Source organism: Hirundo rustica, chromosome Z (assembly GCF_015227805.2).
Source record: "Hirundo rustica isolate bHirRus1 chromosome Z, bHirRus1.pri.v3, whole genome shotgun sequence".
NCBI lineage: Eukaryota > Metazoa > Chordata > Aves > Passeriformes > Hirundinidae > Hirundo > Hirundo rustica.
The window spans coordinates 5,994,041-6,017,282 of NC_053488.1; the positions used below are offsets into that span (position 1 = coordinate 5,994,041).

The 23,242-nt window shown below is 43.9% G+C and overlaps 1 protein-coding gene across 7 annotated transcripts in view; it reads left to right on the top strand.

The window, feature by feature from the left end:
* IQGAP2 (IQ motif containing GTPase activating protein 2) overlaps positions 1-23,242 on the top strand; it is a 126,950-nt gene that overhangs the window by 6,865 nt on the left and 96,843 nt on the right. For all 7 annotated transcript variants that reach the window (XM_040089651.1, XM_040089652.2, XM_040089655.2 and 4 more), the window contains exon 2: positions 14,932-15,031. In XM_040089651.1, coding sequence (XP_039945585.1) covers positions 14,932-15,031 — 100 coding nt within the window. The remainder of the gene's footprint in view (positions 1-14,931; positions 15,032-23,242) is intronic.

Genomic DNA, 23,242 nt, shown 5'->3' on the forward strand with positions numbered 1-23,242 from the left:
TGCAAGGGGTGACTGCAGGTCTCACAGCTTCTTCACTTGCTGGCCGAGGCAGGGGGAATTTCTGGCCAGGTGGGATTGTGGCAGCTGGAATTTAGAAGTGTTAAAATTGCTCTGGAACCGCACCCTGAAATTGTGGTTTTGAGTGTGCTTTCAGTCAAGTCCTGGTGGAATAAGTGACCTTGACTCCTCCTATGGAATTATTTTTGGCTGGATTAGGTCCCCGGTCTGGTTTGCAGCATAAGCCCGCAGGCAGGTCTGCCAGCACGACGGAGTAGCTGGAGCGGGGATGAGCACCAGCTCCTGCAGGAAGGGCAGATCGAGTTAAAGTTGTGCTGCTGCTGCACAGAGAGGTCCGGAAAGTGTGCATGCAGTGGGGCAGGAAAACGTGCAAGCAGAACTCGAGGGTGGGCTGGGGCACACAGGAAGGAGCATCTCTTGCATCGCCCTGGTGTCCCCAGCCGCCTCTGCTGTGGTGCTGCTGACAGCCTTGTGCCCTGTCTGCCTGAAATTGCTGGGGCTGCTGTCAGCTCTCTCTTCCCCAGGGAGTTTTGAATGATATGAATGTTTTCGAGGTAATCTTGCCTTCAGTGCTGTAATTTCACACAGCCATGTGAGTAAAGGCACGGCAGTGTTCGCCAGGCCATGCTACAGTAGTAAGGGAATTTGAAGAAACTCTTTGAGTTCTAGGCTACTCAAACAAGAAAGAAAAATAAATGCTTTTTTTGCACAAAGTGAGATTCAAGACGCTTTTTCAGCCTCTTTTTTGTATCTGGTAAAATTGCTTGTGAATTGTGGGGCCTCAAAACCATGGGGATGAGATGTAACTTGTGGTAGGTGCTGCTTATTTATGGGATTTTTCATTTTTTCAAGATCAGCTGATCTACCCAAGCTGTAACTGACTGGATGGTCTCTATTTGGTGGTAAATAATTCTAAAATTCCATATCTTCTCAATACAGTATGGCAGAATAAATGTCTGCATGGATAGATTGTGGTGCAACTGAAAAGAAACATGAGGGAGTCCTGGGTAGAGCAGGGATTATATTCAGAGAAATCTGGGGCAAAGATTTTTTCCGAGGAAGAATGTCAGCTGTTTTAAGACGAGGCACACTGTGAACACGATTTCACTACATCTGAGCTAAGAAGTTGTTTTGAACACCGCTTTTCAGGCCACAGCAGAGCACAGATTTCTTCAGTGTGATTTAGTGGACACTGGAGAAGCACCAGGCTTGGCTTGGCATTCAAAGCTGCATGGCAGCTGGTTATTGAAGGTGGATGGACAGCTTACCTTTCAAGGACTGGATGTGACTGCCTGCTAATTTATATCACCTCTGATGGTAGTGATGGTGGTGATTTTAACAAATGTGTTAGAATGATCCAGAAAATACACAGCTTTTTATCACTTGAAAAGCCAGCCCCTTGTGCTCCATCTTATATCTACACATAGAAAATGAGAAGTAGAGACCACGTGTTTCTGCTGAAGATGACACAGATATGAGCTGTCCTCGAATAAAATGAATCAACTTTTTCGGTACTGCGGTTAGTAACAGGCGAAACAAGGGCTGGTGTTTCCTATAACACTGAGCCATGGCAATAACACTCAGTAGTTTCCTCTTTTTGGGGGGAGAGCAGTGGGGGGAGGTTTGTTTTGTTTTGCTGTTGCCACTCTTGCACAGAATTAAGTAGTTTCATAAATGTTTGCAGAAGTTTCTGATAAAAACAGAGGTGGATTTCTGTAGTGTCCATCTGTGTTCTTTTTCCTGAAGCTGTGTCAGGAAGGTGCTGACTCGTGGGCTGGTTCTGTCCGTTGACAGGCCTATATAGACTCCCCAAAAGGACAAAAAAATGAGCAGTTAAGGATTTCGGGTTCCTGTAGCAGTAGTAGAAGTTGTCTCCAACATCTTCTCGGTCACATTTCAGATGCAAATTTACATGAGATTGAGGTGTTTTGTTTTTTTTTTTTTTTTTTTTTTTTTTTTTTTTTTTTTTTTTTTTTAAATAGGATTTCCTCAAGTTATAAAGTGCAGACTTTCTCAAAAGTTGACCATTTGTACAAAAACTGTTACAAGTTAGGTAGTAGGTATTTCACATATGCTGCTGCTTCGCAGCCTTTTTGTGTGGAGGCCAGGAAGAGGAGGAATACTTGTGATGAGCAAAGCTTGTTGTGACGGTGGGTCTGCACAGAAATGGCTACCATAAAGAACAGAAATGGTAAAACCTCACCTGGGCAAGGTACTGCTGGTGGAGTAGCTAGATTTTTACTCTGCTCCACTCCCTCTAGCAGCAGTAAATGCCTCACTACAAGGAAGCTGTCCATAGAGAGTGAGTTGGAAACCAGAAGAGCTGTCACAAGCTGAGCAGAAGTCTTGGTTTTTGTGAAGAAGCGCTTCAAGAAAGGAAGCAAACTGCAGCTATACAAAAGATTATTAAATTCTGTGCCCAGCCCTTATGCGTGCAAATTTCCTTTTTGGATAGAGACTTCAAAAATTGCAAACACATGACTTAGTTTGGTGTTGAGTTTATGTGTATTGCTTGTACTGTTGTTGCCATAACAGTGATTGAATGCTGGTTACGCTTCCTTTATTTTAGTGGTCTTAATATTGCTGTTTCAAGCAAAATAATTCTTTTGGGGTGTTCACATAATGCTTCTGATATGCTCCTTGTATCTTTTACGCAATTGATATTTAGCATTGTCACTGTGATACTCTGATTAGAGGAAATGTGCTCAAGGTAACGTGGAGGCTGTTCCAAAGAAATTGGTTTATAAGGTAGAAGTAAGAAATTAGCATCTTGAACAACCTAATTTTTCTGGTTATACACAAAGTTTCTCTCAGGTTAGAGGAAATTCAGTAGAACAAATACTTAGAAACTTGTGAGTGTATGGTTTGGGTCAAAAATTATCTTTCGGGCGCAGCTGTCAAAAACTTGTCCTGGAAATGAAAGTACTTGGTTTAATGATAAGTTAGGAGCAACATCTAGCTCACTCTCTATCTGATTTTGCAGTGATATGTGCCACCAGTGTCATTGTCACTGAGAGCAGCTTTGAGTTTCAGTAAATATGTACTGACTTAAAAGGTCAAGATTTGTCTGCTCTTTTCAAACCTTGCTCAAAAGTCTGTCCGTCAAGGCTCAAACATTTTGTGATTTTGCTCTCTCCTATGGTTCTAACTCCTGATGATGAAGGAAAAATGAATTCGAATTACTGGGTATGTATGTGAGTGAGAAGTAAGGATCAGAGCTGCCCGTGGGCGAGTGCCCTGTAAGCAATGCCTGCCTGAGCAGTGTGCTCCTGAAGTGACCTTCCAGGGAGCACTGGCAGGAGGCTACCCTGGAGCCAGCAGTATCAGCTCCAGTACTTTTGCAAACACTTGCTTATTGCATGGTGAAGGCAGCCAAGCAGGCCCCAAGTGATAACTGAGGTCACTGCTGGCCTGGCACTGCCCCTGAACCGAGTACCTGCACAGGTAGGCTGCATTTGCCCTCTTGTAAGAATTTATCATCTCACCCATGAAACAGGAACAGAGAAGGTGCATCTCCATGCGCAGTGCCTTTCTGCCTCTGTGTGGACCAGCAGAGTCAACAAAGCCCAGAGGTTCTGGAGTGAGATTCTAGCTTGTGAGCCTGATGTTGTGCCCCTGCCCTTTATTTTGGGGTTCCTGCTTGTGCTGGGCCATATCAGCTGCAGAAACAGCTACTGAGTGCACAGCAGTTTTGGGACTTGTTCAACGAGCAGCTCAGCTGCCTTTGCAAGGGAGCCAGGAATGCTGGAGGGAGGACACAACTGCCATGGCTCAGTTCTTCTCTGCCTCTGTGTCCCCAAGGGTCCTGCTCACCACCTAAACTTACAAAATCTATAAATAAGTATTATGCAACATACAGCATTCCTTTATGTTCTTGTGAATTTGAAACCATTTTTGTATTTAAACCACTCAATCTCATTGTCTGGGTCCACAGTTGCAACTGAATTTTCACTTCTATTATCCCTAATGCACAAGGTTTTTTTTTCCTCTTCACTAAGATTAAACAAAAAAGTAAAAAATCCATTGTGCCTATAAGTCAAAGAATTTGAATTACAGACTTTGAAGATTTTGTGACTGTAGTAACTATTTAGGAATGAAAATCCTGGCAGGCAGAGACAGATGTGCTCTTGCAGTTTAAGCTCATGATATATTCACATGCTTGTATTTGTATCTTGAAGGAAAAAAACATTTCAGGTATTTTCTGGAGCTCCTTTCAGAATGTGGAAAAAGTGAGCAGATGGTTTATTCAGACCTTGGTAGAAGGACCCTGCAACAGACTGGCTATGAAAGAACCAGAAGATGATGAATTGTCAAAGGGAGAATACAGACCAGATGTCAAGGCTGAGGGTTTCTACCCTGCAGTCTTTCTCATGGTGATTTCCAATTTACTCAGTGATTAAGTGGTGCTCTTGCTCTGTGGCTTTTCCTAGACAGGTGTTTCAGCCCTCTGGAGCCTCATGGTTCAGACCAAGACTCCTACAGCTCTACAGTCTGCGTTACTTAGTGACCCAGACACAGCTTTCTCTGCAGATTCTCTTTTATTCCAGAATTCCTGCCTGTCATCTTTATTTTCTGTTCTTTAAGCTACACCTTACCATATTTCTTTCAGTTCGTTACTGTACTGAGAGTTTGGTGATAGGAAACTTTTTGGTTTCAGAGTATTTTCAGACTATTGGATCCATTTAGTAACTTTTCCCTCCCAAACTTCTTTTGGGAGGTCTGAGTTGCTCATTCCTTCCCCTCTCTTTCACTTCCCTTGTCCCTGTTCTTGCCTTCCTCTTTTCTTGCAGTCAAGTGTAGCTTTCCCTAACCAGCCCCTGGGTACTACAGATTTGCTGCAAATGTATTTGTGAATCACTGTTCTGGACTCAAGTTGTAATGCAGATCGGGCGGGTTTTTGGCATTTTCAAGACTAAGCCAGAAATTGAACAAGCTCCTGACTTAGCCAGAAGACCTGTGCAGCATTTGCAGGGCATTACCTTAATTACCTACTGCTTAAGTGGCTATCTGTCTTTTGAATTTCTACCAAGGAGTAACAACAGAAGCAGAAAACCTCTGTGTTATGCTCTTCGCTGAGGGCTTCAAGTAGTTTGCCTTTGGTGAAGCATGAGTAGCTCTTGTCAAACATTGCCTCCCTCCCTCAGTCCCCGGGCTCCCTCTTTGCCGCAGGAAGCCCTGTGCTTTATTTCTGGCCCTGTGTGTTGGCTGGGGTGTCTTAAACAGCACGGTCAGGGTGATCCTAGCGAGGTCAGAGGCTTTGCTATGCAAATAGCTGAGGGGAGTGCCGCAGAGGGATGGGTAGCAATGTGTCTGAGCACAGGGTGGGCAGACAAGCCTGAATTTGGATTTCCCACTGCCACTGTAGCGAGTTCTGCCTGTGCCTTGCCCTTTCTCCAGCCTCACTTTCCTGTTCTTCCACTCCGCTTCTGCAGTGGCTTTCAGCCCTGCCACCAGTGTTCATGGGTGGGGTTGTGGCCTCAGGGAGTGCTGTGGTGTGATTACACGCAATGAAAGTTACCTTTGGGGCTCTGCAGAAAGCTGAAGGCACAGTCACCTTTCCTGTTAACCTGTTGTGACTCTTGATTCCAACTGCTTGCATAGAGATGAATGACTTTTTTTTTTTTTTTTTTCTTCTCCCCCCCCCCCCCCCCCAAGTTGTCACAGTATTTTGGTGCCCACAAGATACTTATCCTTTTGTGTAGGTGTAGGTGTGTAGGTGCATGCATTTGACTTATTTATATATGTACCAGTCTCTTCAGAGAAAAAATAAATATTAACTGCTTAATACTAGAAAAAAAAAAAAAAATTGGTGGTGTTTTTAGGCAAAAGCCTTGCATTTGTCTTCTGACTAAATCTAATTACAGGGTTGATACTGAGGCACACTAATAGACACTAGCATTTTTTCTGTCTTTTATAGTTGCATGGTGCATTTTAATAGCCTGGCAAGATTAAACTGTCTTTCTCATTATTTTGTTTACAGTCTGCTTGTGTTAATTTGAATTGAGGTCACAGTAGGTAAAATGTAAGGAAATTGAATCCATATGGTAAAATTTGTCTCTTTTATTTAGGATTTTAATGTGTATTACTAATATAAAGCAAACAGGTTGAACTAATTCCAGTAAAATGAACAAAGGGAAAGACAAATGTGTCAAAAAACATAGAATTCAAATTAAAAGTCCCTTATTTAGGAAAACAGAATGGATAAAGGTGGCAAAAGAACCCTTGACGCTTTACTATGTGTTTTCTCATGAACTAATCTCTGGAGAAAGAAAGCTTGTTCAAATGTGCAGTGTTGTTTTGAATGCCTCAAGCATTCAAAAAATTGGGGTTTTTTATTTTTTAGCCCACGTAAAAATGCTGTTCTTGCTGTAAACATGTGTAAGCTCAATAAACCTTCCAACAAGAAGCAATACCAGGGTAACCTTCTGAAAACTGCCTTGAAGTCTGGCCGTGCAAATGTGTTGGGACTAAGCAGGTGGAGATAATATGGCCTGTAAGTGAAAGAAATAGCTTGTGATTAGTGTTCACTGTCTCTTCAGGGTGCATCAGTCTGCTTCCTCAGACTTGTGTCTTTTTTGGGAGCTTAGGCTGAGGGGTTTTTAGTAAATGGTGAGTATGAGAAAGAGAGTTTTAAAAAAAATTTTTAAAAAGTGAGTGCAGAGTGCTAAGGTCAATTGTCCAAGTTGACCTGAAAGTTTAAGGTTATAGAAAGGAGCTAGAATTTTAATGGTGTTTTTTGAGCACCTGAATCTTGAGAAGAATTGTTGTGCCTTGAAGGGACTAGCTAGCTAAGTGTGCAGCGATAAACAGTTACAATTTTATTAATCAATTACACCAAGTGCGCTGGAAACTGCCACACCAGCAGTTAAATGTTGGTGGAAATGGTTGAGCAACAAGCTGATACATTGCATTCGTGTTTGTAATCATAGATGGCAACACTTTCAGCTCAATGAAAAGAGTAGGGTTTTCACATCTGCTTCCTTCAAGTCCTTGCTCTTCCAAACACATCAAACAATTATAACGAAGTTAAGATAAAATGAAATGTTGTTTTCCTGCACAGGGTCAAATGACCCTACTAGGAAAGAGATGTCCATGCTTTAGTGTCATCATATAGTCAGGTAATGACAGAACTACTTAGTGTCTTTTAATATTTGCCTCTACTGAAGTCTCATGTGATGGTACTGTAGAAGACTGAAGGTTTAAAAGCAGAGTGCAGGATGTGTACACCTATAAGCAGAAAATTGAATGTTAAACTTTCGGGCAGCACATGAAGTCACTTGCTCAGTCTTGTGTCTGTGGTTAAATGAGTATTATTCTGAACTTTCTGAGGATTGAAGTACCTTGAGACACGTCCGAGGAGCCCTACAGACTTTTGCCACTTTTGAAATAAGGTGGTTTTGACACGGGGCTCCAGGAGCCTGGAATGTGGCTGCTGTTGCATCACTGTTCCCTTGTATGATAGTCCCAAGGTCCACGTATTGCAATAGAGCTCGGTATCTGTAAATGGATGTGGCTGGCCTTGAGGTAGCAGATACATAAGACTGAAATAAGACCTTTATCAAGGAAATGGGAAGACTTGGACACGGGAAAGTAAATGCACAGCAGTGAGGCTCTCTGGGAAAGCTCGGGGGAAAGGACTGGTTTAGCAAACATTTTTAATTTTATATCGGGATGTTTTTTACTGGATAGCTGTGTTCAGCACTCCCATGCTGATGGTGTGTGTTTGCTTTCCCTGTTTGTGCAGTGTGTGGCTGTGAGATGCAGTCCAGAACAGCGGCCCTGGAGATCCTGTTTGACACACAGTTTGTGAGAGAGGATAACACCTATCTGCTGGCCAGAAGATGCATTTGTATTTTTGTTTGAAAATACAAACCTGCATGCTTTGACAGTGAAATAACTGGATTAGGAGAGATAGAGCCATTTTTAAGGGAGAGAGAAGTTCAGTGTTGGAAACATTTGAAAAGTTACTTATTGAACACCCCCATTCTTTATTTCAGCATATTAATGTACTCTCTCATGTGAATCTGTGCTCCAGGTTCAAAGCTGTGTTAGGTTGTTTAGTGCTTGCAGTGTCTGCCTTTGTCTAGAGCCCTTCCTTGGAGCAAATGTTCAGGGAATGGACTGTATACCCCTAGCCGGAGGGACAGAAGAAGGTTCAGGCCATCTGGTCTCATTGCTGTGAGACACATGCTAGTGGCTTGTAATTGTACATTTTAACAGGAGAAATCTATAGGAAGCTCTTTTCATCGGAGGCACTCCCAGCATAACAATAGACCTGTCGGTACAAAATACCTTAATTACAGAACACCTGTAATGGATGTTTGGTGCTCTAAAGCCATTTTTTCTTAGTAGCCTGCTGAGCTATCTCTGTTCACATAGTTACAGCTGACACACTTTCATCTGCATATTTAATAAACCATTCCATTAGATACCCGCAAGCTGATATTGGGAGCGGAGGCTTGCAGGAAAACTCCATTTGCTCATAGCTTTGAGAAGAGTTTTTCTGACATCTGTACATGTATCCCTTCCCTGTATTTTGCAGCTTCCTGGCAGTGCTCAGAGCTCCCATCCTGTTGGAACGAGGACAGCTCAGGGAGCAGTGAGCCTGCGTCAGGGTGCTGCCAGCTCGACCTGCTCCACGTACAGGGCACGGCTGGTGCAGTATTGGCGCAGTGGACAGCAAGTGGACTGCTAAACTAGGGGCAACCACGGAGCTGAACTGCCCAAGGCAGGTACTCATGGGCTGCTAGGTAGCCGAGAGTATGGATTTTACTGTGAGTAAAAAAGAAGGCACAGAAGATTAATTTATTGGCCTCTTTCAAACTAGGACAAGATGGCTGTAAGTTCTCACATAACATAAGGTTTTATGCCACTGTGACCATCTAAAATGCAACTAGCTGCCTCTTGAAGCCACAGAATTGTGGTGACAAATGCTTAAATTCCTCACAGTGCAGCGAGACATAGATGGGATGCTGCCTAGAGTCTGTTGTACTGAGCTCAGCTATCGCTGGGACTGGTTATGGCCAGCAAACTGTCAGTCAGAAGATTTTGTGCAAGACAGGCTCCCTGGCTTTTGTTTCTGTTATAGCATGGCTCTGTTGAGTGCTTCTGACTGTACTGATACTGGAAAGGGGCTATGAGCTTGGGAGGAGGAGGCAGGAAGGTGTGAGGGGGACAGAATCTGTGTTCAGAATTTGCAGAACTTCTTGCCAGTGGACTGAAACACTGCCTTGCCTTGCTTACTGTGTGGCTCGGACAGCAGACAGCTGAGACTGCCAAATGTGGTTTACCTAATGTTTTATTCAAACACTCTAGTGAAAAACTTTTATCCCAGCATTTTACAGTATTTACTCCTGTATCTCTTTCTTCACTCCCCCCCCCCAACCCTAACTTCACAAATTCCATTACTGTAAGAGGATTTTGTTCCCTCCATCATCTGTTATGTCTTGTTCATTGAGCTTCCCTGTTGTGGTGCCAAAAGAGCTCTCCTCCTTATTGCTCCCGTCTTGCTTTCCATGGGAAAAAGTCTCTGGTGGCAGGAAATTGAGGGGGATTGGCCCTGGGAAATAAAAGCCTCTGCTCCTTTCTTTGCCTTCCTCAGTGTAAGAAGTCCTTTGGTATGTCTGTGGCAAATGCCTTATTAAAGGGTCGCCTGCTAGAAGCAGCCACGTGCTGTTCTTGAACTGCTGCAGATAGTCATGTGTGTGAGCAAAAATTAATGATCAGGAAGCCTTAAAGCGCTGTTGTAGGTTTTACAGGTTTTTTTGTTTGTTTTGTTGTTGGTTTTTTGGGTATTTTTTTTTTCCAGCTTCAGGTTTTCCAAGATAACAAAAACTCTTTGGTAAATGGTTACACTGGAATAACTTATGGGCTGTGCTTCATAAAGTGTTCCATAAATTTGTCTTCAGAAATTGTAACAAATTTACTTTTCCTTGAATGCTACTTTGTTACATAGTTCGGAAATTTTAAGTTTAGCACCATTGAAAGGTACAATCCATGGACTAATATACAAATTGTTGCAAGTTTAGACCTGCGAAACATCTCTTAGTCGGTGTAAATTCAAACATAAACTACTGTGACCCGCAGGTCAAGGGAGGGGATTATACTCACTCCACTCCAGCATGAATGGAGATCTGCATCCAGCTCTGGGGCCCCAAGCATGAGGATGCTGCTCTGTTAAAATGGGTCTAGAGGAGGAGACCACAAAAATGATCAGAGAATGTCTGTCCTGTGAGGAAAGACTGAGAAAATCGGGGTTGTTCTGCCTGGAGAAGAAAAGGCTCATGGAGACCTTATTGTAGCCTACAAGAAAGATGGAGAGGCACTTTTTATAAGGGTGTGTAGTGATAGGAAAAGGGGAAAGGCTTCCAACTGAAAGAGGATAGATTTAGAATTTAGATTAGATATTGGGAAGAAATTCTCTAAGGGTGGTGAGGCACTGAACCAGTGATTAGATTTCCAGTAAACTCAGTATCAATATAAATTTTCTCTGTGGTCTTGGGACCTCCAAAGTCCTTGTCATGGGTGTAATATGAGGATGAACTGTGAACTGGATGACTTTTACAAACCCAGTACCTGTTTTTAAAATCCTTGTGTGAGTTGACCACATATCAGTGAACCTGAAGTTTTGATTCTCTTTCCAGATTCTGTTAGTAAGGTCATGGCTCCAGTGGCTCTTGCACACCTGGGCTGATTGCAAGTCTCAGTAATAATATTGCACCTTCAAACATGGTGGCTCTGTTTCCAGAAACTTGCTCAAATCCAGAAATCTGAAATGTTTTCCTGTTGTCTACCAGTGCCGAGTGTGACTTAGTAAATCCTGCAAGCCCACGGAGAGCCTTGGGTTGAACTGTCAGCTCTGTGGTCAGCAGCTGGCATAGCTCCAAGAATTTGCCAACAGCTGGAGTGGCTGTCTTGGATCAGGGCACATCAGAAAGTTTTTGCAATTCATAACTAGACCCCAAACATCAATTAGTCCTCAATACTGCCTATGCAGGACAATTTTAGAATGAGGAGGGTGCACGTAGGTACAATGTGTCAGCTGATGGAAGATGACCAAATCTTCGGTTTAGGAAAACTCCTTGATAAACTCTTATTTTTTTTTTGCTAAATATGTAGAATATACATACATAGGAAGCTCCTAGTAGAACACTATTTTATTTCTGTTGAATCAATTGTGGTAAGAATTAGAAAGCTGGTGCACCATACCGAGTATCAGAATAAATCTCTCATGTGTGGCAATTTAGGCTTTAGTACTCCTCACTGTTCCATGTGTTTCATACACACTCTTCCTTTAGTGGTTTTTATCCATGAAGAAGTGTCCATGAGTGAACTTGGTGTCTTACATGTTTTGTGTCTACTGACTCTTGGCTAACAAGGTGTCATCATCTAAAATGAATTTAAATAGAGCTTTAAGGATAGCATTTTTAATTAGTTCTTGTTGGTTGTCCAGATTAACTGTTAACATTCCCCCTTCAAGGGCATATTTTAGAGTTTTCCTCTCAATTTGAAATTAAGTCACCTAATTAATGAATTTAATTGTAAGATGTTGTTTAGATGCCTTTTTCCCGCTGTATAGCTTTTGTGCAGTGTGTGCCTTATTCTGTGGCATTTGGTTCCTCTCAGCTGGAACATTTTGTGCCAGGATCCTGCTTGGCAGAGGTCCTCAGGTGAAGCCCAGCCCCGATTACTCTGCCACATAACACCCTTTATTGCAGCACTCTCATCCTTTGTGAGCTGAGCATTATCAAAAAGTTACTGATAGAGCAGAAATATGTTTATTCTTTCAGCAGCCCTCCTGGTCTTCTGACTAATACTTGCTCTGTTAAGCAGAAAGACTGAGCTTTCTGTCTCCAAACCAAACTTGTTTGTGTGTTGAACTTGGTGTGGCTGGCTTGATGGATGCTCTCAGGATGTTTGAAGAAAGATGTACACAGGGCTCTAGTCAAAGACCGACGCCCTTGCCAAAATATATTATTATAGACTAGACTTTAAGAACCCAAGTCTTCAAAGTAATTGCCTCTGCAGCTCAGTCCTGAGGCCACCTTTATCCTGCAGGTTGTCATTTCTGTTTCTAAAGTTGTCTGCAACCACTCTTGATGTGATAGCACAGTTGCTTTGAAGCCAGTATATGCTGCAGGGTAAGTGTGTAATCAGACTTATTGGAAGCTGGTGTTGTAAGAGACTCCTCCCAGGATTAGCACTGTAGGTGTTGGCATTCCCTGAGTTCTGTATTTTCTGCACTCAGATATCCAGCCCAGAAACCTTAGCTGCTTTGGCCCTGACAGGAAAGTAGTCTGATTTTCCAACTTGTGAGCTGCTGAGACCCCCTCTAGAAAGGAGCTGGGTTTTCCACTTCCCAGTGTCTACAAGTTATTTGTTTTTGAATTTTGCCCTTTCCTTTCATTGTTGCAGCATTTGCTAAGCAGAACAACTATTACAATTCCACAGTATCTGTTGGTGCCTTCATCCATCCACCCTCTGAATCAATCTTTGCAAATATTTAAATGAGGGATTTGAGGCTGGCCAGGGCTGCTTGATCTGGGATGCCTTTGTTGGGGATGGAAAGCACCCATGGATGTGCAGGTCCAGGACTAGATTGTAAAGCATTAGTGTCATCCAGGCTAATTCCTAGACTGATACTTATCAAGTGGGTCGTGGTTTTCCTCCACCTGTCTTCAGACAAGCTGCCTTTTTTCTGATTTACTTATGGCCGGGTTGAGTTGTCTTTGGGGGGCAGGAGTAAACAACTGTTTGACAAGTTACGAGGAACAGGGCATGGGAATTGTCATGGAGCATGAAGGTTTGCCCTGGTATTGGCTGTCCCACCCTAGCTGAGAGGACAATAGCCAACTAGGACAATCAGCTGGGCTCTTCTGTCTCCATTTATGAGCACTCATAGCACTCGAAAAGGGGTCCTTGATCTTGGTGTTGCAAGCAATAAAACGATATATTAGGTTTCAGCATGGTGGCTCGTCAGTGTTTTTCCCTTGCTCTGGGAAGGGAGGAGCCCTCTGCAGCAGAGGAGTTGTGTCATGGAGTGGGAGCAGCCTGTCTGGTTGTGCTGATGGTGGTGAGGAAAGAGCAGCGCTAGAGCAGCCTCCATGGCCAGTTTGCCAGGCACAGTGTTTTACCATCTGCATCCCATGTCTGCCTCCAAACTGTTTTGGTTCATGGCAAGTGATATCCTGATTACAGTATCTGAGAGCTCATTTTAGAGTGAGTCATGCTTATTGGAGCTACCAGACTTAAAAGGAACTCTGAGCAAGACGTGTATTTGTTTGATTGGTGTATGAAACGTCTGGGTAATTAGGAAGAGCAATCTTAAAAGTACAGGAAGATGAGAGATATCAACTCCCATGTGGTCATTAAAACTTAAACTACAAAGCTTGAAGCAGCTCTACAGGACCTTAACAAATGTATGGTAGCATCAGTCCAAACTGTGGGTGAGCAGTGTAATTTCTTTTGTTTCCTCAGTAAATGCATGTGAGATCATTTAGCTGGATTTTTTTTTTTTTTTTTTTTTTGACAAATTCCAAGGTATGCAAATACTTACAAAGCCCAGAGTCCTGCTGTTTCAAGTGCCTTTTTTCTTGAGTTGCCTGTATCCATTACCAGAAAGTGTTTATCCATGCTACTTGAAGCAATTGTCAGGGAAAAGCTGAGAACTTGCTCATGAAGGAGTCTGTGTGGGAATGGAGCCAACACAGCACGCCACAGAGCATTTCAGGAGGAGCAGGTGTCGTGATGTTCTCAGCTAACCTCAGCTCGTGGGCTGCCACAGAAAGCAGCCAGCCCAGCCCTGCATTTCCGTCCCCTCCCGTGTGCCTGTAAGCCTGCAGTGGCTCGGATCAGGGAGCCAGTCCTCCCAGAAACAGGTCTCTTTAGCAAGAGCTGCCCCTTGTTCTGCTTCACTGGTTCAAGCCAGCTGTGGCATGAGAGGTGATGCGACTGGGAACGTGAAAGGATGTAGGACCTCGTTTTTCACAGAATCATCAAGGCTGGAAGGTACCACCAAGATGATCTAGTCCAACACTCAGTACGAATAGGGTGTCATTTTGGTAACAGATTTATGCTGAAGGCTGTTTACAAAAGTCTCACCTGCTCTGGCTGAAATTCATCTAGAAGTCACCACTGCAGTATGCTGCTTCAGACTCCCTGCTAGAAACGTTTGGAAGAATTGGAGAGCTGCTCACGGAGGCCCCCTCTGTACTGTACAAGTAGAGAAAGAGCAGTCACTGGGTAGTAGCTGTAAATAATTGGGGTCATTTGCAGCAGCAGATATGCACAGACATCCTTAATAGGCTGGGAGAGTGTTTTCATGGGAGGTGATGAGGTTGCAGCAGTAAGTAGGAGAAGCCACAGATGGTTCATTTGATTACAACCCTCATCATCTCCATCAGTGGGAGGCAGTTCAGCATGTTGCAGTCTCATGGGTTCCTGAAGTTACAGCCAGTTCCCATGTTGTCCTTGGGATACCTTTGCAGTGTGTTGTCTTTGTCTCTGTTGTTGAGGATCTGCTTAGCAGGGGGCTGCTCCACCTGCTTCTTGACTTGAGCTTCCTTGTGAGAGTCCTCAGACTCCTCTGGGGATGTGTAAGCTGAGGCTCTGCTGGCTCCCAGCCTCAGCCCCCTCGTGTTTGAGTTCTCCATCCTGTCCCCAAACCAGGCTATGGCCTCAAGCAATACACGCTTGCTCTTGGAGAAGTGAATCTTGGGGAATTCACTGTGGAGAGAACAGAATACTCTTGGCGACCTAGACATCTTCGTGCACCATAATATAAATGGCCTCTTTTAAAGAGAAGTGATAACTATTTTTATTTTCCTTCTTCAGCAATTCACTCAGGTTCTAAGTAAAATTGCTCTGAAAATCACACCGACTCATGTGTAACTCGATATGGGTTTCTGTTTGCAGCTATTGTGGATGATGAAAGGCTTTCTGCAGAGGAAATGGATGAGAGGAGGCGTCAGAATATTGCTTATGAATATCTGTGCCACTTAGAAGAAGCAAAAAGGTAAGTAAATGAAAGCACACTTATTTCTGGCCTTTAAATGCAGATGTTCAGGCCTGTTGTGTTCTTGAGCATCATAATTTTTGATTCAACATCTCCTGAATTGCTTGGATTAATTGGATGTCAGAGTATCATAGCAGTCAGTATGAGAAACTTATGCCCAATATAAAAAGTCTGATTCAAAGAAAGATTTAGAAATAATCAAGACAGCATCCTGAAACTGGCTGTGGTGTCCATTTTCACCAAAAGTAGGGGCTGGATACTACAACACAAGGCTGTAGTTTTGTGGGAAGCTGAGTTAGGCTTATGTGACTAAGTGGGGAAAGTATTTTGCTCCTGGCTCTGTGGCTGTGCTCCCTCCTGCTTGTGGAGTGACTCAGGTTGGTAAGATGGCAGAAAATCACCTGGGCTCGTACAGGTTTAATGATCGATATCATCTCAGTGTTACAATGGTAACTGCAGGCAGGGCTGTTAAGATAAGATGGACTCTGCTCTCGCTTCAGTTCCTACTGGTCAGCAGTACTCACCTCTTGAAGCAACAGCCTGTGGTGAAGCGCTGATTCGAAAGTGCACAGAGTTTTGATCACCTTTGTGCAAATGTACTGTGGCATGTTCACTTCATTCTCAAAACAAATATTTGACATTTTCATAATTAGAGAGCAGGGAAACGGTACAACATCCTTGTGCTTTTGAAGTAGCTTCAAGTGCTGCAATTATTGCGTATGTAAAAGCGTATTTTATATTCTGTGTGATCAGGCTTTTTCAAAGATGCTCATTATACTTATGTGATTGTTATTGGCACCACTGGTAGTATCTTCCTTCTGCTCTATGTTTGTTGTTGATGGCGCTTTTAGTTATAAGCTGTGTTTGGATGATTTTTGTATGAATTCCTGTTGAGAAAACTTGAACTGTGATTACTAGTGTGAGCTGTGAAACCTTGGCGTGAAGACAAAGCATAGAATCTTTGTAATGGACTAAACCAGTGTATTTCAGTCAGCAATCTACTGTTAAATTGTGCTCCGGGCCTTGAATCCACGGAATTCCCTCTCTGCCAATGGTTTTGTCCTAGGGGCATTGTTATAAAAACCAGCCATTCTTACTTCCTCTTCACTACATTGTTCCACTCGGTGTAGCAAATGTTGCCTCCTTTGCTCTTTCTTCCTCTTTCTCCTGCAGTGGTTCCCTGTTCCCACTCGAGGTGGCAAGTGTCCTCCTGCTGCCAGGGAGCACTGACCTGCTCCACATTGCTCCTGCTCCCCCGTTGTGCCGTTGCAAGGGATTGCCCCCGGTCAGACGAGCCAGCTTGCTGTGCCCACAGGGAATTCTTTGCCCTTTTGCTGAGTCAGTTTTCTGTGGTTTAGTGAGCTGGCTGGTCTGATCAAGGGGTCCGAGGAGAATCCGTGCAGGCAGGAGGAAAGGGATGGGGTGCAGCTGCACACTAGAGAGAGGGAAGGGAGCAGGTTTCACTTGTGGAATGTTAGATCAGGTCCACTGTCTCAGCCAGCCTCAGTGAGTCAAGGTTTGATTTCACTCATGGTTTCTCTTTGGTATGTTGCAACCCACCTACCTGCTGCCTTATGGCGTCTGGTCTCCAAATTCAACCTTTCCTCTTCTGCTGCTATTATGACTACTTTTTCTTCCTGGGTCTCTTCAGCCTTCCCCTTTCCCAGGTCTACTTGTCACTTTGAACTCAAGTCCTCTAATTAGTTTGAAGCGGCTCCCTTGATATTTCACAAGGAAATGTGAAGTTATTCTTACAGCTAATGACTTAAATTAGCATCTGCTATGAGTAACCTCCTCCCCTTCCTTGTATTTATTTTCATAGAGCTTCTCGGCACTAGCAGTTTTCTAGATGAAGCATTCCTTTAGCTCTGCAGTCCATGGTGGGACTTCATATCCAGGACAGCTACTCCCAGGGTTGTTAGACACCTGGAAGCTTTTCTAGATTTCCATTTCTGTTTGGAAAATCAGAGTATACCAGCACTGTTCAATGGTTGTTACCACACAAGGTGGGGATGAGTTCTGCAGTGTAAGGAGCATGGTACTTCCTCTTTTAAGGGACTGGGTTGTTGTGGATGGAGCTGCTGTGGGAGCGCAGTGCTGCTGGAGGTCCTCCTCTGCCTCAGTGATCCCAGCCCTCATTCGGAAGGAAGGGCTGATCATGCCGGGTGTGGTGAAGGCCCTGGGAGTGCTTTTGGGTGGACAGAGCTGCAATGAGAAAAAAGAGAGTGTGGGGGGAAACTTCTCCCTTCACAGAGAACCACTGAGGTAATTCTGTTGTGCCAGGAGACGTTGCCCCAAGACACTCTTACTACTGAGGAAACAACCCAGCAACAAACAGGTACAAAAATGCTTGCAGAAACAAGTAGAAATGACCATGTCTCATTGCTGTAGCCCCTAGCCCTGCTTTCCCTGGAGGTGGCAAATTTTGGCCAGGGAGGCCGAGCTAGTGCCAGGCCCAGGCTCGGATGTCAAAGTTGCAAGCCCACATTTTTCCCCCAGCCGTAACCTGGCGAAATGGGAGGCACGAGGATGTTCTGTATCACTCCTCACTGCATGGTTATTCACTCTGTGTGCTTGATCAGGGCTGAAACGCGTCGATGTGCAGTCCTTTTCTGAAACATGTCGATGTGCATGTCTGTACCCATGTGATCATGGTATTTTCGCTGTCACTACAGAGCCCGAACAAGGCTGGGAACTCTGGAAAGCGAGACAGAGAGAGCAACGGGGTCATGACTCAGATGAGGCCAGCTGAGTGTAGGCTTCTTCCACAGCACGTGGTGGGTCCTGCGCTGGGAGAGCGCTTTCACAGGAAACATTCCCAGAGGACAGACATCCGAAACTTTTGCTGCTACTGGATGGAAGGGTCCCAGCTGGATGCTCCCCAGCTTTGGAGCAGCACCCATGGCCTGGGCAGGCCCTCATCCCCTGCTGTGTATACTTGTGGCAGTGGGTCTGAGTCAGGGCAGGCAGGATGTGCCTTCAGCTGGTTGTGGAACCTCCCAGAGCTGTGCCTGCTTGCTCACAGCAGTACCCTCCTGGGTGAATCTGGGGAGTGGGAACTGCCTTTTTGACATGTTTAATCTTTGTCCTGAGTGCTTTGAGAGGAGTTTTTAATATTCATGATGCCGTGGGTATCAGTGACAGTAAATAGACTGAATGAGTTAGTCAAGGTGAGTTTTTCCAGTTGGCAGCTACTGAAATCACAGTAAATACTATTTTAGATAATCAGCTGTATGCAAATGTAATGTGCTTTGGTCCATACTGGAGAGTAATAAATACTGAAATGAACAGTTAATAGCAAAAGATCAGGCAGAAACATGACTGGGACAACACTATGTCAGGAGGCATATTTTGTTTCTCACCACATTTGTAACAGAAACATTGTTTTATTGGCAGCTCTGCATTTTGAAATTCCGGAATTAATTAAACAGGTGAAGAATGTGTGTTTTCAGCTGCTTTTCAGATCACTGTTTGCATTCTTAATTCCTGTAGCCCAACTTTAATAAAAATTTGGCAAGTTCAATATGAAAGGAGAATTCTGTCACTAGTAGCTGATGCTTTGAAAATACCTCCTGAACTAGGCACAGTATCTGTTACACCTATAAAACATAGGAAATTGGTTTTTAAACACAATGGTCAGGCTTTTAATATCTGCAGAGGTCGGTAAAGTTTGATAGGTTCTTATATTTTATATTGAGGAAAAACCCCTTTTATTGTTAGATTGCTGATCTCCTTTCTTCCCAAAATTACACGTCTGATAAAGTGAGGTTTTGGTTGCTTGTGTATATTGTTCGATTTATTACTTTTGCCTTTAAGGAAGGTCTCTTACATATTAAACAAAAAACCAAAAAGGAGCAAAAAATGGATAGCATCCCATGTCCTTGAACTTCTGAGAAGGAATAATCAAGAATATACGATCAGGAGGAGAGAATCTCGCACTTCAAGAAATGTAGCCATGGATGCTGCCAAAAGAAGCCCTCTAGACATTACCCAACACATATCCAGTATGGAAAATCACATTTAGTAAAGAGAAAAGGTCCAGGGTGGGCATATGAACAGCTGTGTCACAAGACCTCATGTCTTCTTGAATTATGTGAATTTTAACAGGTGCATGCCCACAGTTTTCCCAGCCCCAGTCTGGCAAAACTAATATTTATCACAGCATCCTCTTTTCCAAAGGAAATACCCAGATCACATTCTGGCTTAGGTTTGGCTTTTGCTGTCGCTTGTCTCTTTGCAGATATGTGATTACTGAACTGTAGAGATAAAGCAGATTTGAATGATTTAAATTGCGATTGAAGCTTTGGCATATAAACAAATCAAATTTTCACTGAATGTGTTGTGGCTGGCTAGGCTTATAATCATCCATAGTTAAGTAGATACTGTTTCTCTTGGCTTTTTAGAAATTGTACCTTTTTATGATAAGATTGAATTTGAACCATTACACTCCTCATTTTACTAGCCTTGACTCTCCCTTCATGAAATGGAATATACTTTGTTTCATAAAGCATATTCTGAAATTTTATAACCAGAGCTGCCAGAACTTTTTTTTCCCCCCCTTGCTCAGCTGTTCAGTAAGGCAGTAACTTCTGTAAAATACTGAAGCTTTCGCTTCAATATTAGGACAATAAAGATACAGTAAAAGAAAATTATCCAGGAAATTTCTTTTTGAGAAGGTTTGTTGTTTTTTTTTTCCCCCCCTAACGTTGAAAAAATAAATCTTCATTCTTCTGCTTCTTCTTTTCAATAGAAAAACAAATTATCTGGTTTGTTTCCAAAATCTGCCTCTTTAACAATGTTGGTTTTCTGTTAATTGGTTTGCAATGGCTAGTTGCAGTATTGGTTGGTGATGTGTTAGTTATGAATTGCTGAATAAAAATGTCCATAAACTTAAGGTACTTAAAAGTTCAAACCCTGAAGTGCTTACTTGGCTTTGGTCAAAGCTAAAACTTTTGCAGTACCACAGCAGACAGAAAGCTCAAGTTGCCAGGACTGTGGAACCATGGAGGGTGGCTAAGGGGGTCATTGTTTCTGGGGACGGAACCAGAATCCTACAGAGACTTGGTGTAGTACAAGTGAAGTCTGCCAGGTTTCATGTTGCTGTTTTTCTAGGAGTAAAATTATGGCAGTCGTTCAGCCCTGGCAAGTCATGAGTGAATTAATGTTATACAAATACTCTCGGACTACAGGAAATACTTAAAGATCTGTACAAAAATATTGTAATCTAGCTGTAAAACTACCTGATTTTAAGCAGAAAATATTAAAGTATTTCTTAGTTACATGTTTCATATGGGTTTGTAAAGAAAATTCTTTCAGGATTGGTAGTCTACTATCATGTTGTAAGTTATGAACTTTTCCTTGTGTCCCCACCTCTGCCTGCTTTAAGCCAAATAATGTACTGGTGAACATGGCTGGCAGCACCTCTGTAAAGGTCAAACGTTTGAAATTAAGGTGCATCATGAGGTGAAATTCTTTGAAGAAACCTACTTAGCTGTGTTACACTTTTTGCTGAAATGTCTTGGCTCACACAGAAGTATGATCAGCAAGTGTACTTGCTGTTTCACATCTTAGTCCTTAGCATGGCTGCCAGGTATTGGTAGAGCAGAGTTTTGTTTTGGAGAGGTATGCAATTGTGTGGATAAGTGCAAGTGTGACGTCAGTGATATCAATCAATCCAGTAATTGCTTGGATATAGTTGATATTTGCATGTGAAAAGCCTTGACGGTGAGATCTGAGGGCGAGAGAGGCCTTTTGTGCTGGTTTCTGTACAGGATGCATTGACCTGCTGGCTGGCACACTGAGGTAACGTGTAATGGGTCATTGCTCAGTGTGTATGGTGGTGGAACAATGATGCCCAGTAATGATGGATGTGACCTTTGTTTTTGTAGGCTGAACCATATGGCACTTGTCCCATGGCGTGCACGGAAGCTAACAGTATAGTCCCTTCAGAGCCAGTTAGTTCTCTTCCCCAAAGTTTTCCACCTTTCTTTCAGGCACTACTGTCTCATACAATGAATTGTAATTGTGGGGGGTTTTTGTGGTGTTTTTTTGTTTGTTTGTTTTTTGGGGTTTTTTTTGAGGGGGGTGGGGGTTAGTGTGTTTGGGTTTTTTTTTTATGGGAGACTGACAAGTTTGAAGCTAGCTCATGCTCTGCTGCCCATGTATTGGTGTTTGTAGGCTCAGCTTCACCAAGAGAGCACACAGCATTTTCATTTCTCCGTCACTTTCCCCTCTGCATCTTGGATTATCTGTGGTGCAGCTAGAAAGCTTCTTTGACTTCATACTCCACTCACAAGAGTGCCTGATTGCCAGATCAGAGTGATGGCTCCGTTCTGCAGCCTGGGTAGCTCCTAGTTAATATTAAGCATGACCTGAGGTGGCCTCACCGAGGCGTGAGTGGTGACTGAGTTGTTACCTTTCCATGGGGAGCACACAAAGGAGTAAGGACACTGGCAGGGGTGCTTGTACATCACCAAGCCAAAACTCTGCCTGGAAGGCTTGTTGGGGAGGATGCAGCCAGAAAGCCCTATAAATATGATTGCTTAGATTCTGAGAATGTGAAGTCTGTAAGTGAGATAGAATTGAAAGTAAGTTTTGATGTTTGAGATGTCCTAGCTACTGGATGTCTGGGAAAACAGTTATGTGGCCAGCTGAAGGTCACCTGCAGCCAGACCCAGAGGTCAGATGGAATGTTCTGTCTCACCCCAATGTATGGTTCACCCCACACCTGTAACCCTCCCCTGAAGTATCAGGTATCTGTGACCCCATTGGCACAAGTCCTGTTCCAGCCCACCTTGAAGCCCCCCGATAAGGGGTCCCAAGGGGGCTGGACACCCTCTTTGCCTGGCACCCTTTCCTGAGGATTTTCCTCTCTTGGAATTTCCTCTCCCTACCTCTCCCTTCCCCCACCTTCCTGGGCCCTGCCACGAGCTGCAGCCTGGCAGCTCAGAGCAAGGCCTCACATCCCTTACGATAAACCTCATCTTCTAAAACACAACTTCAGAGATCTCTCGCCTACATTCATCCATGCCGTCCTGGAGTCTACAGCAGCAAAGTCATTTCTGCGAGGCTGTTAAAGGAAAGCTTGGGGCTGAGGTGTGCAGAGGGGGACAGAGCTGTGGGGATTAGAGGGAGCAGAGGTACTTGGGGTTTGCACCTTGCCCAAGAGAGCCACATGAATCTGCTGCTGGGAGGGACCTGCGGCAGTACCCGTGGGAAGGAAGGACATCTTTTGCTTAGTGTTGAAGGGCTTAAGTGTTGCTCTTGACCTTTGGGCAAGTCCTTCTGCACCGTTTCCTATTTACCTGAGAGCAGCCAAGGCCTTTTCTCCCTGACAAGTGACAGCCCGTGTGGCAGCGCCTGTGTGCTGTGCCCAGGCACCTGCCCCGGACTGCGGGCCGCAGTGGCGGCGTGCCACGCTGCTGGGGTAGCTGACCAGAGCGTGGTGCATTCTCCCTGGCACATATCCCATTGGCCTGTATCCCTAGGGCAGCACGCAAAGAGGTTGATGTCATCATCTGCCTTGCTTTGGACCAGAGGAGGAAATTACCTGGGATGAAGGAATTTGCCTCTTAACAGCCCTTTTGTAGGAGTGTACTTTTTTTCACATGCTGAAATCCTTCTTTCTCAGCTTGTCATGTCCTGGAGAGCTGCTGATCTTTGGAAGAAGTGTTTATTCAGGCTCTGTCTCTTGTGGGAAGGTATGACTAGCTCTTCATGGCTCGGAAGAGATGGGGCAGCAGCTGTATTTTGGTAACCTTTATGGCCCTACTTTGTACTGACCCCTGCTGCTAGTGAGGAGCCTACAGGTCTGTATGGGATCTTACTGTATTGGATACAAGAAATTACTGTTCACAAGAAACATGCTGCTGGAGCAGGAGGCTTTTGCTGTTGCCTTATGGATGCTGGAAAGTCACATCTCCATGACTTAGCTACTGCTTTGAGACTGAAAGTCGTAGAATCGGTCCAATGAATGTTTAGATTTGCAAAAGAACCAATGTGCTGCTGTACCTCCAGCTCTGGATGGGAAAAGCAGCTCGAGGATTGGAAGGATCAGTGCTCACTGAGTGTGTAGGTAGGGCGTTGCACCCAGCTTTTGCCTTTTAGGTACTGCAAGCAAGCACTTCACAGTATAAGGAAATTTCTGAGGGATGTAGTCTGGGTTCCTTTGGAAATCGCTTCTGCTGCAAATATCTCAACAGTTCACTGTCC